This window comes from Pundamilia nyererei, unplaced genomic scaffold, assembly GCF_000239375.1.
Source record: "Pundamilia nyererei isolate P.nyererei 1_Seehausen unplaced genomic scaffold, PunNye1.0 scaffold00062, whole genome shotgun sequence".
NCBI lineage: Eukaryota > Metazoa > Chordata > Actinopteri > Cichliformes > Cichlidae > Pundamilia > Pundamilia nyererei.
In genome coordinates, this window is record NW_005187463.1 from 574,820 (window position 1) to 588,352 (window position 13,533).

At 42.5% G+C, this 13,533-nt stretch overlaps 1 protein-coding gene across 4 annotated transcripts in view; it reads left to right on the forward strand.

The window, feature by feature from the left end:
* The window catches only part of ikzf1 (IKAROS family zinc finger 1 (Ikaros)), a 15,883-nt gene extending 2,976 nt beyond the window's left edge, over window positions 1-12,907 (forward strand). The window contains exons 2-8 of one of the 4 annotated variants that reach the window (XM_005735072.2): window positions 1,747-1,800; window positions 1,974-2,087; window positions 7,773-8,042; window positions 9,513-9,680; window positions 11,016-11,141; window positions 11,570-11,704; window positions 12,149-12,907. In XM_005735072.2, the coding sequence (XP_005735129.1) occupies window positions 1,747-1,800; window positions 1,974-2,087; window positions 7,773-8,042; window positions 9,513-9,680; window positions 11,016-11,141; window positions 11,570-11,704; window positions 12,149-12,840 (1,559 nt within the window). In that variant the 3' untranslated portion in view covers window positions 12,841-12,907. The remainder of the gene's footprint in view (window positions 1-1,746; window positions 1,801-1,973; window positions 2,088-7,772; window positions 8,043-9,512; window positions 9,681-11,015; window positions 11,142-11,569; window positions 11,705-12,148) is intronic. The other 3 variants (XM_005735073.2, XM_005735074.2, XM_005735075.2) reach the window with 3 other exon arrangements.
* Window positions 12,908-13,533: the final 626 nt, after the last annotated feature.

The window sequence follows — 13,533 nt, forward strand, 5'->3', positions numbered from 1 at the left end:
ACACACACACACACACACACACACACACACACACACACACACACACACACAATAATTTCACTCTGATTTGAGAAGGAGAATCATTAATAAGTCTGGATAGTTAGATGGAAATGTTTTAGTCGTGCTCCGGCTTTTATCAAAAAGTTCTACTTTCAGTCTGAGTCTTAACTTGATGATCACCAAATGCCAAAAGTATGTTAAAGTAGAAGCACTAAAAGTAAAAACAGAGCTGTCGGTAAACACAAGGAAAAAGTGCCATGAGTGTTCTGAACAAAAAAAAAAGAAGAATTTCCTGAATATTCTTCATGCACTTTACTTTCCACATGCCTACGCAAGTGGGTTGTGGCTGAATGTAGGAACTCTCTCTCCTTTTTCTAAACTTCTGTCAAAGCCCCCCCGCCAACACATCCGTGATTCCCCTCTCACCATCTGCCCAGAAAAAAAGGGCACATGAGAATACACCTCCCTCTGCCCCCGACCTGCAAACTCCAGATGCTGAGGAACGGCGCTGCCGAGTCGTCGCTCGGCGCAGTAACACGCAACACCACCGTGTTATGCTGAACAAATCATCTGCACCAGTGACCTATCCCCCCCCCCGCGCCACCCTTTCTCCCTCCTCTCGCACTTGCATCCTGAGTATCTTGCAGGCCTTTGAGCTCCTGACTTGACTCCGCAGAATCTTGTGCGTTGCGACAGAGCGGCCCCGTTGCTTCCCACTATTTGTTCCAAATGTGTGGAGCCATCTGTCAGTAAAACAGGAAGGGCTAGGTTCCCCTTCTCCCCTGGGTTTGTTTCGCTATTTTCGGGAGCTTCACTTCTCCCTGTGTGGCTGCTTGGACTGGGCAGCGGCCCCACCAAGGGCTTCTTGAAGTGGCGGAGCTGGGGCTGAGGCTGTCGGGCCCATCTGCTGCAGGCTTGAGGGCCATCCATTATTAATGGGGCCACGAGCATTGGTGACTCCTCAGATATGCAGCCCTGGCCGGAGGAGCGCTTCTGGACTCGATTGCCTCTTCTTGCTAAAAAAAAAAAGGTGGGGGGGAGTGTAAAAATAAATAAATAAAGAGAAGTTCTCGGTCCTTCTGCCTGCTTTTCTGTCTCTTTTCTTTTTCTGCACCTTCCTCTGACTTTTTGCCCTTTCACAGACATCTACTTCTCTCCATGCACATCTCGCAGCCTTTCTCTCATCTCCTTCTTCTTCTCTCTCTTTTCCCTCCCTCTCTTTGTTTCTGATTGTGGCTTGCGTGTGTCTGCACTCAGGCCGCGGGCTCAGCGATGCATGCTCAGTAAATTAGAGAGAACACGAACGCCGATCAGCTGGGCACGGCGAACACCCGCATCCCCGGTGACCTGGGGCCAGTTAATTTTCTGCTTAATTTTGCGGCAGTCAGTTTGCATTTTGGGATGATTATGTGGCAGGAAATTAACAATAAATAACAAATGTGGTCTGAAAGCCTGTTCCCGGCAACCCCGCGCTACCGTCAGGGCCCCCATCAGCCGGGGCCCGAGCTGCTCTCCGTGCTCCGTCTTTCTGTCAGACTTGTAATGAAAATGTCTGTAATTCTTTGTAATGTAATGTGAGGGAGAGTGGTGTATCTGCGGCTGTGACAAGAGCGATCTCAGTGAGGTTATGGAGTCACGCCGAGAAGTACACGCTTTTACTCCACTCTAGCTTTTTATAACATTGTTTCCTGCGCCTGCACTTGATTAAACTTACACGCACCTACATCTCTATCTTTCTCCTATTAGAGTACTTGCACCGCATGGAGACAGAGGAGGCCCAGGAAATAGCCCAGATGCCAGGTAAAAGCTCGCCTACTGCATGATTGAGCTGTAGAATGCACAAAGTAGATACAATAGGCCCACAAACAGGCTCTTACAGGACGGAGAGGTAATTTTGCTACCCCTGAATGAGTCATGTCGCGGGGGTTGCGTAGTGAGTGATGGGTGTTTGCTGGTGTGTGTCTCTACCCCAGACAGGGACAGTCCCCCTGCCAATGAAGCGTCCGAGGAGGCAGAAGAGCCCATGGCTGTCCCTGAAGACCTGTCAGCCGGCTCCACCCAGCAGCAGAACAACCGAGGGGACAAAGGTAACTCAAGCGCAGCCTGACCGTCACCGCTGCTTCTGTGAATTAAAATGAAAGTAAAAAAATCAGTGTGTGATAGCAAAATTATGTTGATGTATTGAATATATCCCATGAAGCGGCAATCAAAAACAAGCCTAAACGACTGCAGTGCCCTTCCCAGCAGTAGTCAGACGTATCATTCCCAAAGCATCCAAATCAGAGTAAAGCGATAAGTGAAAGTAATGTAAGGATCAAAAGTGTGACATATATGTTAAAAAAAAACATAAAATTAATCAAATGAACATCCAGTGGGAGATATTTGCTGTTCCAAATCCCTTGGAAAAATTAATTTAAAGCTGCAAGGAGACACATTTAGGTCATTGGCAGGAAAGGTAAAAAAAAAATCCCTTTGATCCATGGCACGTCATTAATAAGCTGAATCTTAAGGAATAGCTAATGTGGCCTTGATTTGAGTTTGCAAACAGCAAGCCAGGGAATCTCCTGGTGAAAATCAGGATGGAGAATGCAAGGGGGACTCACATCAGTGACATATGTTTATCTCAAGTCTCCTAACATGGGCGGTTTGTGAAACAGGAAATGTTTACTGGTCATTAAAGGCTGATCAGTTTTATATGACAGCAAGATAACCGGACATAGCATTCACCTTTCATAGGACAAACAGCATAGTTGTTTTGTGTGTATTGTGCCTTTTTAATGTCAAAAACATACTTTCACCTATTGAATGAATCACTTGAAATCTTCACATATCACATATAGGAGTTAGAATGCAAAAAAAAAAAAAGACAAAATGGAATGGCTCAAAATTGACCATCTTATCAGTATTTTTCCACTTACATCCAGATAACGGCAAAGATTAGCAGCGCACAGTCAAAAATAAGATGTGAGAGGAAACTGAAATAGGATGTGTAAGAGTTTCCTAAGAAGAACTTGCCATCAGGCAGTTTCAACACTCCTGGAGATAAAGAGTTCAGGAACGGGGCCAAGCTCGGAGAGCGCATCACCGCACCACATAGGTCGCACACCTGCTTACTCACAAAGGCTCTCTCTTTCCTACTTTTGAGCTGTCAGGTGCTGAACCCGACACAGGCAGGAATCTGTGAGTCTAAACAATCAACACGTGTTCAGCCGAGTAACGGAGGATGTGTGTGGAACCACGTTTTACATCACACATGCACGTCTTAGTCAACCGAAAAAAATGGGAAATGGTCGTCGTGAGCATTATCTAAATGTTTGACTTTCATTGGCAGCCTGTAAAGAAGGGAAAGAAGGTGCAGCTGGGTGTATGACTTTATGTTCTGCGTGCGAGTTTCTTTTCAATCCTTTTGCACGAGTGTGTGTCTATATAAGGGACAGAAAGAAAGAAGGGAAGTGCAAGTATCTGGTACATCTATGCATCACTGCCTCAGTGATAAGAGCCCAAATGAGTTATAATTATCGCCCAGGATCATGTGCTGCTCAGTTCTCTTTAGTGAAAAAAGAGGGGGGACTATATGTGGGACATGGGACCTCAAAGTATCGAAAGCTTAAAACCTCGAAACCCAGGTTATTTCCTGTTGCAAGTGAGTCTTTATAGCCTGGGAACGTCATTGTTGGCGCACATTCGCTGTGGTACAAGCTACACATGTATGACTACACGCACGAGGGAGGTTAATATGTGAGGCCTATTTAACCATTTCGTGAAAGAAACGTTTTTACCGCCTTGTGTTTCTTACACCGAACATAAGCCCAGAGACTCGGTTAAAGTCACAAGACTGTAAGATGACCTTCACAACATCCCAGTGAAATGATTTCGCTTTCATTTTCAGTGATTCAGATAGGTCCTCGGCTATGTCAGAGACATGAGACTGAGAAGGAGACTGAGCGGTTTAGTTCCCGAAAGCATGGAGGCGAGTTTAAAAAAAAAACAACAAAAAACGAAAAAAGAAAAAAAACTGTGTGAGGGCAAAAAGCAGGCTGTTTTTGGTGTTCCTGCAAGTTGTGTTCAGTGTGTTGCTGGCGTGGTTTAACACTTGTGGTTCCACTACTTTGCACACAGGGTTATTTTCAGGCAGTGAGAGCAGCACAACTCAGTAACAGGAACCTCCAGTGGCTCCTTGTGTTTCCACGCTGCAGAGCACAGTGCTGTGTTGCTTCCTACCCGCTATGCATCCTTGTCAATGCAGCTAGTTTATTTTTTCTTTTTATGCCTTTCTAAAGCTCTAGCATTTTACTTGTTAATAATTTTTCCAGTCACTGCTCCAGGGCGTGCTGTTTCTTTACCTGTAGTGTGAGGAGTAAATCCGTATCAGGTTATAACCATTTTATTGAGACCTGTTTTGTTTGTCTACTGTGATCTGACACTTGCTTCCCAAAATGAGTAAATCAGGATGTGTGATGTTCATGACAAACACGATGTAAAGCAAAAGCTTTCTTCCTATTCCCAATTTAGTCACAACTTCCCCATATCCATGAGAAGTGGGTGTCAGCCCAGTGTTCATGGTTCCCTTCTGCTCCAGCTAGTTGATAATCTCAAAGCTTCACTGGTGTATTAGATGATAATAGATAAACACATTTTTTTCCACCCGCTCTGTATCAACCATTTCCTGAAATTGTACACCTGCCTCACTGTGAAAAGGCGTTATTCTTGGATCAGTTCTGTATTTTTTGGGGGGGTAGAGAATTCTTTCAAAAGCTAATGTGCACGTAATTTATGTACTTTTTACAATGTCTATCGACATTTAAAAACAGTGTAATTATCCTACGCTGTGGCAGTTGAAGGTTTTGCGGCTAAAACCATAAATTAAATTAGCAGGATTGAAGTGGTATAGCCACTTATGGAGTTTTGCTTTCGAGTTCTGTGATATGCAAATGCAAATTCATAACTCAAAAAAATCCCTACAGCTAAGCTACATTAACACATAGTCATGTAAATGTTTTGTTTCAATGAGAAAAAAACCCTCAGTGGTTAAAGTGAGAACCTCATAGACGTACACTTTGCAATAAATGAAACGTAAAATCTTCAAAAAAGATGACTACGGCTTCATAGCTTGTGATTTCTGTTTGTATCTGTAAAGACAGTTAGCAACAACATTCCATAAATCGGTGACGAGTTAACTTTACCAGGGGAACTGCTGGATTGCTGCATTTGCATTCATGAAATTCAAACATTTTTCCAGTAGCAGAAGCAGATTATTTTTATTTTTATCTCACTGATTTTTTAAATTTAATTAATTGTATCACATTGTATAACCTAAACATGACTTGCTGAGAGTGTACATAAATTGGAACTGCTACACAGTTAGCTGTCACAGAAAGGTTAGCTTAAAAAGTAACAGAATCATTATTAGGAACGCCATAACCAACAGATAAACCAAAATATGTGGTAGTGGTTAATTGTTCAATTAGTTACCTAAATGTAATAGATAAATTATAGAACTACATAGTGTTATCCAAAAGTAACAGATAAATGATCAAAAGTGCTAGCTAAAATTAAGGGACAAATGATTATAGTTAAAAGTAGCCAGAAGGAGACCTTAAAGCTAATGCTAAATATAATGGTTAACAGTTTGATGGATAAAAACAAGGGAGAAATGTCTTATATAATTTTGATAAAAACCCACAAATAAATGGTTCTAATAGATCAAGTTTGAGCAGGCTAATGGCTAAATGCCTAGCTAATAGCTAGTGGATAGCAGCAATGTTAAGCTACTTAAACAAGGACAGTTGTTATTTTAACTGATATAATGTGAAACAGCTGATTCTTGAAAACTCAGAAAGATAGCAACAAGTAACAGATAAATGGTTGACATATTTGACTGAAGCTAATTTAAGTCACTGATCAAACTGAGGGTGAAACAGATTTTATAGTTTTTCTTTAATGTCTGTAAATAGTCGTTAAAATAAGTCGTAAACGTCTGTAAAAACAGAGAGCTCCTAACTGAAACTAAACACAATAACAGAACAATCCCCACTTACATGCCATGCTCATCTGTGGTGCATTGTAAGGACATTTTGAATGCTGTGTAGCCCCTAATTCCTACTTGGTTATGTAACATAAATGATGGCCAGTTTAGCATTCTAACCACACTTTTGTTTTTTATAGACAGCAAAACGGTTTCTTTCCTTTCTTTGCATGTTGGTGTGTCTTTTATCTTATCTCCCCAGCAAAATACAAGTCTGTCCAATAAACCCAGCAGTTTAACAGATGAGATTACTTCTCATGTGACATAAAATAAATAAATAAATAAACACATTGTTTTCAAAAGTGTGGGTATGGACTGTCAGATTATGAGAAAAGGGATGATCACCAACATCTCGTGATCCTACTCAGTTCTCATGTTTCACTCTTCCCTCTGTGGAAAATGTACATTAGGGGATTTATGCCCCCTCAGTGACTCTCGGTGAAAACAACACTCCTGCATTAGAAAAAAAAAACTGTTTCAGTTACAGGCTGTTTTACAATTCCTTTCCCATGCTTCCCTTTCTGTCACTTCTCCATAATTCTTGGTATTTCAGTTAGACAGGCCCTCTTTGTGAAGCTTCCCCTTTTCCATGGATTCCTATATTTCATGATTTCCACTTCTTCCTCTTCAGTTGTACAAACAGAGGTAGAGGCATGGGGAAATCAGGCTGTCACTGTGACATGCAAACCACAGGTTGGTAGCTGCGGGACTTACATGATCTGTCAGTTCTCTTAAATATTTCTTAAGTCCATTGGTGGGAAAATGAAGCGGCTGAGAGTTGATCGCACAGGGCACTTCTATTTTCCTTGGAACACTGGACATCAAATACACGCTACAGTGTGTATTGGTTTTTTTTTAAGCTTTTCTACAGATAAGATAAGAGCAGGCGCTGATCGCTCGGGTATAATTTTCTTTCGGCACTTTAAAAAGCTAGAAATGTACAAAATGACACGAAGACCTTTGCAAATGAATACGAGTGTGAAGAGGCCACATGGCTGTATATCTGTGTTGTTCGCTCGGTTGCTATGATAGATACCGCGCGTGTCCCTAGTTTCGCACTGCTTCCTGTGTCTCTGTTTCCTGTTTATCTTGCTGTCATTTGCTTCACCAAAGTGTGATGGTGTGAGATGATCGGCACGTTTCTTCATCTCCTCACTGACATCCTCAAAGAGTAGACATGCTGTCCACCTGTGTGCCCTTATGAAGAGCTTTGCCTTTTAATGTGAATTCAGAAAAAAAATGTCTGAAATAGGAGGGAAAGTTTCTGAAGGGCTGATGCAGCATCCCTCTTCACAAGAAAACGTGCACTAAAGGAAGTTGCTATTACAAAGCTGTTGGTGCCCTAGTTAGGGCAGTTGCAGTTTCTGTGTTACAGCTTACGGTGCTTATTCCAACAGGAGTAAACACAGAATGTGCAGAGCTCCACTGAAAAAAATATCTCTCTATATATGAATAAATTCAAATAAAGCCAGGTATATTTTGTCACAAATTAAAAAATCAGTAAAGTTCAGTTTAATAGCTGGAAATCCCAGTATGAGTTCAGCATCATAGTTCTTTATACAAAAAGCAAAAAAACAAAAAAAGTAGGAATATTAAAACACAGTGTTGGGATAAACATCTCTCTAACTTCTCATGCCACAGTATCAATATCACACTGATAAATTGCCCATCTTTAGTATTTAACATCATGCAAGAAACAAAAATGCTCGTATTCTAAACCGTGGCCCCCCCTTGCCCTCTTTTCCAGCCTGTAACATTAAAGTTGAGGCTCGCAGTGATGAGGAGAATGGGCTGGCCTGTGACATGAACGGTGTGGAGGAGGAGGAGTGCGCGGAAGACTTGCGCGTGATCGATGCCTCCGGGGCCAAGGTGAACGGCTCACAGCCGAGCCCCGAAGCCAAGGCCTTCTCCTCGGCCGGCGGTATCCGGCTGCCCAACGGGAAGCTCAAGTGCGATATCTGTGGGATAGTTTGCATTGGCCCCAATGTGTTGATGGTGCACAAGCGAAGCCACACTGGTAAGCCACGCCGTCTGCAACACTTCTTGCCCTTCCTTTGCACCCATGTTCACTGTTAGTATAAAGGAGATGGATATAGGGGTAGAGAGGTGTGCGCTGTGGCTCCTCCGCCTGTTTAGCCAAACATAAATTCTTTTCAGAAACACAAGCAATGTCACCATGCACACATACACACTCTCTGAGAGTAACTTCTTTTGCAGTCCTCCTCACACTCACTTGTAGCATGCTTGCATCTGGCTGTGTGCGTGCAGAGCCTAATATCGTGCATGAAATAGACTTCAAGATGTAGCATTAGCATTCGTGATTGTTTATCTAACAGTCTCTGAATTGCCACGTGACAAGCAACTGATCAGGTTATTGTGTGATAAAGTAGCAGAGACAAACTTGGTCCAAAGAAAACATACCCTCAGTTGAGAAACAGGATATCTGCAGCAATTAAATGGGATCTCTGCAAAGTGACAATTATCTGGCTATTAAAAGTTTTTCAGAATTCAAAATTGATATTCTATTGTAATGGAGCCAAACCAGTGGTGGGGAACATTTGTGAAAAAGGCACTTAACTGTCAGGCTTTAGAAACTAATGAAACTCAAAATGGAAGAAAGGAACAGTAGACTAATGTAAATGCAAAAGAAAGTACAATAAAAGATATAATGAAGTGCCTCCTATTTAAATAGAAAATATTCTGTGGTGAGTCTTTGCTCCTGAAATGCATTTTTAATGAATTTCCTTTTTTATATATTTTTGCTGCTTCACTGGTGACTCTTATTTTACGGGGGGGGGGGCTTTGAAAAAAAAAGAAAGCCATATTAAAACGTTCTCACAGAATGCCACAACACTCGGAGAGGATGGATATTGGTTTATTCCAGAAGCGCTGATCAGGAAGACTGGCTCTCAACACAAAGTGTTTCCTTCGCTTTATTCAAATGAGGCTGAATTTGCATTGTGATGTGCCGCTCTTATTTTAGAGACGAAGAAGAGGAAAAAATGAGATTTTCAGATCAAATTGACCTAGGCAATGGTGCATTACGGAGCTGGCAGGCTGAGTCTGAAAGGCTCTTGTTCGATCAGAGCGCCAGAAGTCTGTGGGGCAGGGGGAGCATGGAGAGATGGAGTGTCACTCTGCTGTGAAACCCTCCCCACAGGCTGCTGGATCGTTCTCCGCCCCGGAGACGCTGCATCATCCGGCTTGTAGTGCGGCGACCTCCCGCGTCCCCGCAGCTTTTCCATCCGCACAGAAAAGACAAAGACTTTTATCGCTGTCAGTGGAGGGAGGGAACAAACACAGTCAGATTAGTGCACTCAAGGAAAAGCTTAAAAATGAAACAAACTGTCTGATCCGATCCATAAAATCCGAAAATTAGAAGCCAATAAAACATACAAGTTATTCTGTCCCACCCCCCTGCCCTTTCTTTCCTTGTGTTTACATCTTTGCAGTAACGTGTGTCTGCTCTGTCTGTTCTCGTCCTCAGGAGAACGTCCATTCCAGTGCACCCAGTGCGGCGCCTCCTTCACCCAGAAGGGCAACCTGCTGCGTCACATCAAGCTCCACTCAGGGGAGAAGCCCTTCAAGTGTCACCTGTGCAGCTACGCCTGTCGCAGGAGGGACGCCCTCACCGGCCACCTACGCACACACTCGGGTGAGCATGCAAAGGTCACCCCCGCTGAAAACTTCTGCACTTTTATGTTGGACGATTTTTACAAAAGGCACAGCAACTTCTGCAGCACATGCAGCATGAGCTCGGGACTATGTAAAGGGAAGTTGACAGGGTGTAGATATGGTGTCACTTTTTTTTTTTCAAATGCTTTGCAGAAGTACGTGTTAGTGTAATTTGGGTGTAAACAGAATTCTCCTTCTGAAGGGTTTGTCAGAAAAATGGAGGGATAACAATCACGATTGTGTCATTTTACAACGTAAATGTAACAGCACCTACAAAAAAATAAGTGAGAAAGATTAAAGCATATGTTGGTTATTGAGCTGAATTGTAATCATATAAATTCAGCCTGGAGAGCTTTCAAACTGGAGACAACTGGACTTATAATATTAATGACATAGAATACTGTTATCATAGTAATGTAACTCCTAATATGTAAAAGGAATGTATTTAAATATAAATATATGTTTAAAAAAAGGCATATTATTTTCCTTAAAAAACCAAAAACGCTAGCCACTTATTTTTAGCATGCAAAAATAAAAAGTGCATGCATTAAACTAATTTCACCTGTTTTTATGAGCATTCACAAAACAGGATTGAGTCACACCAGTGTATGAATGGGTGGATGAGGGTCCTTAGGGACTACAGTAGTAAAGCGCTATACAAGTACAGGCCATTTACCATTTACAGGCCATTTGAGTTTGTTTTGTTTGTCTGTCCAGGTATGGGCAGAAAAATCCTCCCCTTCCTCAGATTTTTTCATATTTTGGATTTAATTTTCAGCACTTTTAAATTTAGGTTTATGGCTTTTTTTCTCTGTATTTAAAAATATAGCAAAAATCATCAGTATTTGTCAGCATATATTTTCTTAGTGAAAAATAAAAAATGTTGCTCTCCATCATAAGGTTTCAGTTTGCACTGTGTTCACTCTACACTAAGTTGCTACCTGAGTTACCCATAAATACAGAGGACATGAGCTCAGCACTATCTGCAGCAGCAGAGCTTATGGCATCCTAAGACATAAACTTCTACTTGTGAGTTCTTCCACAGGGCCTCCCAGAAATTGTTTTGGTTTTTGTTTGTCATTTACATTTTTGTAGGTGGTGCTCTTTTCTTCCCCCTTTACCACTGGTTGTGCCAGATCCCTAATCAGCCCTTATCTTGTACTTAATCTGATCAAAATGCATTCGTTACATCAATTCCTTCCTGTGTTCTTTCAAGAAGGAACCAAATGGCCATTTAACTTACTTTAGTGTTAATTATTTATAAAAAAAAGTTTTGCACTGCTCTGCTTTCACTGATGTAATTTTTTTTTTGCAGTTGGAAAACCCCACAAGTGTGCTTACTGTGGGCGGAGCTATAAGCAGCGGAGCTCTCTAGAAGAGCACAAAGAGAGGTGTCACAACTACCTCCAGTGTATGGGACTGCAAAACACCATCTACACAGGTTGGTGCCTCACGAGGCGTGCGCTTTAACTTTCACCCAGATCTAATGACCTACTTTATCCTAAGCACGGGATGCAGGAAACTGTGCACAGAACAGCAGCCTATCACAGTCACTGTCTTTGTTGCTAAAAAACAAGACAGGCTACATTGCCATTTAAATATAGGCTCGTGTAGATATCCGAGCTAATTAAGTCAGTTTCTTTGTCTATATAAATTTAGACACTTCATACTTAGTGTTCTGTACAGCTCTACATTAAAACCTGAAAACAGATCATTATGAGCAAATGTTATATTCGTAAACCAAGTGCTTCACGTGTGTCAGAATAGTCCGCTCTGTGCTCTGTGAGAAAACCACCATCAGGCTTGTGCCAGCAGGACAAACTCCAGTTACTTTGATGCTAAAATCTACTTCTCTGTCTTGCTTTCCAGTAGTAAAGGAAGAAAGCAACCAGAATGAGCAGAGGGAAGACTTGAGCCAGACGGGATCTGACAGAGCCTTGGTGCTAGACAGACTAGCTAATAATGTAGCTAAACGTAAGAGCACTATGCCACAGAAGTTTGTGGGTAAGGGCTGAAATCTGCTTCTTTTGTGTCAATACAATTTCGCTGCTTTTTGCTGAAAGAAAAAAAAAGTGTAACTGTGACTGTTTGTGTTCATTGGGGTTGCATTTTTCTCTGCAAGCCTGGTTCGATGCAGTGCAGCCTAATCACAGACTGCACCTTTTATTTGCTTAATCGTCACTGGAAAAGACTACATTGAAATATTACCTTGATTCTGCATAGACATGTTACATTTAAGCGATTCATATCCACACAAAAAGCAAAAAACAATCAAAAGAGGGAGAATAATAGAACATCAAGAGGTAGACTGAAGTGACTCATTTTAAGACTCAGTGGCTCAGTGTCAAGATGGTGAGATGATAGGATGGTGAGATGATAGGATGCAGGTGAAAGTGTGTCAGCGTAGTACGAACCTCACCCTGCCCTTCTGTCTCTCCTTCTCTTCAGGTGACAAACGTCTGTCGGACCTCTCTTATGACGGAGGAGCAAGCGAGCTGATCCAGCCCCACGTCATCGACCAGGCCATCAACAGCGCCATCAGCTACCTAGGCGCCGAGTCGCTCCGGCCTCTGGTCCAGACCTCCTCTTCCGATGTGGGCCTCGGCTCCATCTACCCCCTCCACAAGCCGGCGACGGAGGCCCACGCGGGGACGGGCTTGTCAGCCAAAGACAGTGCGGCCGAGAACCTGCTGCTGCTCTCCAACTCCAAGTCTGCCTCCAGCGAGAAGGACGGCTCGCCCAGCCACAGCGGCCAGGATTCCACGGACACCGAGAGCAACAACGAGGATCGCCCGACCGGAGCAGCCCCCGGCCTCATCTACCTGACCAACCACATCACCCAGGGGGTTAGGAACGGCGTGCTTCCCCTGGTGAAGGAGGAACAACAGAGGCAGTTCGACACCATCCGGGCCATGGAGATGGCCTCCGAGGGCTTCAAAGTAGTGACAGCGGACGGGGAGCAGGTGAGGGCGTACAGGTGCGAACACTGCCGCGTCCTCTTCCTGGACCACGTCATGTACACCATTCACATGGGCTGCCACGGCTTCAGAGACCCCTTCGAGTGCAACCTCTGCGGTCACCGGAGTCAAGATCGATACGAGTTCTCCTCTCACATAACACGAGGAGAGCATCGCTACTGAGCCACATCGACCAGAGAACACACATACACACTTTCACAGGATAGAACAGACACACACACAGACAGACACACACACACACAGGCAAGCACATGCAATAAATTAATATAAATACATCATGTAAAATACATTGTTAATGTCTGTGTGTTTTTTATAAGGTATGCATGTTTGTTGACACACAAATAAATATACAACTATTAAAAACATTGATCTTCATCTCTGATACGAACTATTCTGGTTTTTTAAGGGTTTTTTTTTTAAAGAAAACAAAGTAAAGAAGTACTGCTCTTCATTCCTCACAGGAATGAAGAGCAGTACTTCATAAATACACATCACCTGTGTATGTAAATATATATAAAAAAAAGGTCTTATTTTTCCTCCTTTTTTTCAAGATTTAAAGTAAAAGGATTTACATCCTTTTTGCTTTGACATCTTTCTGTGTTGAATAACAGAAAAAATGTCAATTCCTTCTGCGGCTGTTTCCAGTGCAGGCAAACCCAGTGTAACATAAATACAATCAGTAACGTAACAATCAGTGTAGATAGACCCACAGCTCCCCTGTAAGGTTTTAACCTGCTCTTGTGTTTGTAATAACCTTCACGTTATTTATACATTTACATGCCTGTCTGTTTTTTGTATTTATTACAGTGATCGATGTTTGTTTCTTAGAGTAGTCAAAGCTGCATTTTTTTTCTT